The sequence below is a fragment of the Buceros rhinoceros genome, unplaced genomic scaffold (genome assembly GCF_000710305.1).
Source record: "Buceros rhinoceros silvestris isolate BGI_N320 unplaced genomic scaffold, ASM71030v1 scaffold2373, whole genome shotgun sequence".
Taxonomy (NCBI): Eukaryota; Metazoa; Chordata; class Aves; order Bucerotiformes; family Bucerotidae; genus Buceros; species Buceros rhinoceros.
The window spans coordinates 12829-14799 of record NW_010405214.1 but is presented as its reverse complement, the minus strand read 5'-3'; the positions used below and the strand labels follow the sequence as shown (position 1 = coordinate 14799).

Here is a 1971-nt window from a genome sequence, read left to right as displayed (position 1 = left end):
TTATGCAGCTCTGATAATCACCCTCTGCTCACTGCCTCCAGCTGGGGAGGAAACCCCCCTGCCAGCAGTGAAGGGGAAGAGAAGCGGAGGCCAGCCATCCCCCCCGCCAGGTGTGGGGCAGCCACAGCCCAGGGCACTAGTGGGAAACACTAGGCTCCTTGCGATGACAAGGCTCCTTGCAGATGTGCTCCAAAAACCCCAGCCCTGAGCAAGGGCCAGCACAGGGCTCTGTGACCTCTCACAGGCACAGCAAGAGACCAGCAAATGACTCCAGGCTGCTGCATGGCTCAGGGCAGAGGCAGCAATGCTGGGGCTGCACCACAGTGCCAGGCAGCCAGCTTGGGGTAGAGGTGCTGGCTTTCATGCATCTACCCACCCCACAGATCCCCAAGCGAGATGGAAAAATCAGGAAGGAAAACTCATGTAGCTGAAAATGCAATTGGCTGTAGACACACTTGGATGCAGGCTGTATCACTGCTGAGAAGGCAGCAGAAATAGCCTCTCTCTCCTCCAGCTCAAGAAGAGAGGAAATTTTGGTCCTCCCAAACTTGTCCCGCTGTAGAGAACCTGGCTGGCCTCACGGACACAGCAGTCCTGGCCAAGAAAGAGCATTCTTACAGAGAACTCCAGAAACAAAACAGAACAAAACTCCCAAACACAGCGTCTTCCACCATGCTCTCACACCTGGCTTGGCTAAAACTCCTAAGAGACAGCTGCCCTGGCTGGCTGTCCAGACTAGGGAATGCCAACTCCTGCCTCTGCTGGAGAATCAGATGACCAAACAATCTGTCTTAGAAGAAGGAAACCTTCTATAGCCCTAGTCTGTATTAGAGGCAGAAGTACCGTGAGAATGAAGCAGGACTGTGAATGCAGATCCAAAGTCTCTTTTCTTATCAACCAGGTCAGGATTTTTAGCAGAAAAATGTTCTTAACACTACCTGTTAGTTGTCTGTATCTCCCTCAGCTAGGTCACAATCCAGATGCAGCACTTGTTTCTGTGCTAGATGACCTTCTCCTAATCATAGGCAAAGTAAGAGTGCCACATTCCTACTAGTGTGTTTAAGACTGTTGACCCATGTTTCTGTCCTACCTTGGAGAAACTGCAGGGTAAATGGAAACTCCCAAAGTGGCTCAGAGCTCTTCTTGGAGAAATCTCACAAGATATTGCTCTTTCTTGCACAAGCAATACCTTGAAAACTCTTCTTATCAGGGAAAAGAGCTGGGAACAACTGCTAGGTTAGACACAGACCCGCTTGTATGCATCTTGCGTAGGAGCACACCGCCAAGAAAGGAAGCATTCATGTATCAAGGATTACCAAGAACAAGCCTCCCTCAGGAAGCACTTCAGATCACTAATGCTGTCTCGGTGTGTACATGGTTCTTTCCTCAGTCCACATGGGCATCTCTCTCCGCCTCAAACCCCTTTCCCAAATTTCAGCAGAACAAATTCTCCACTGGCCCGCAGCATGGCTATCAGACTCATGGTTTAACTAAGATCTGGGTAAATTTGCATTAACACTGATTATTAAAATCGTTCCACGTAGGCCACAATGAAAGTAACAGCTGTTAGGTACTGAGAGGAGGCACCTCTGGCATGAAGCACGTACTCAGAAAGCAGAGATGCAAAGGGTCAGTTTTTAATTTACTCCTGATGTACAAGCAGGCCTGGCTTCTCAAGCTATTTGGATACTTTTGAAGGAGCTTTTACTCTCAGAGACCTTGGCAAAGAACCGATCTTCAGAGCATCAGATGTGCAGGTGTCACAAATCAGCAGATGCTAATCTGGTCTTAAAAATAAAGGAATTAATTCAGAAAAAAATAAATACCAAAGTTAAAATATACTGGTATCCGGTGACAGACCTGGTGACAAAAGGGTTCAGAAAGGCCACTAAAGACAGTAAGGTAAGTGACAGAAGCCACTCCTCATATGAAAAATCCTTCAGAAAAGTCATTCCAACTTGAAGGGTATAT

At 47.8% G+C, this 1971-nt stretch overlaps 1 protein-coding gene across 1 annotated transcript in view; it reads right to left on the bottom strand.

Moving 5' to 3' along the window:
* ADCK1 (aarF domain containing kinase 1) overlaps positions 1-1678 on the bottom strand; it is a gene marked incomplete at its 5' end in the record, with an annotated part of 56288 nt that extends 54610 nt beyond the window's left edge. Inside the window, one exon of the mRNA XM_010133629.1 lies at positions 1666-1678. Coding sequence (XP_010131931.1) covers positions 1666-1678 — 13 coding nt within the window. The remainder of the gene's footprint in view (positions 1-1665) is intronic.
* Positions 1679-1971: the final 293 nt, after the last annotated feature.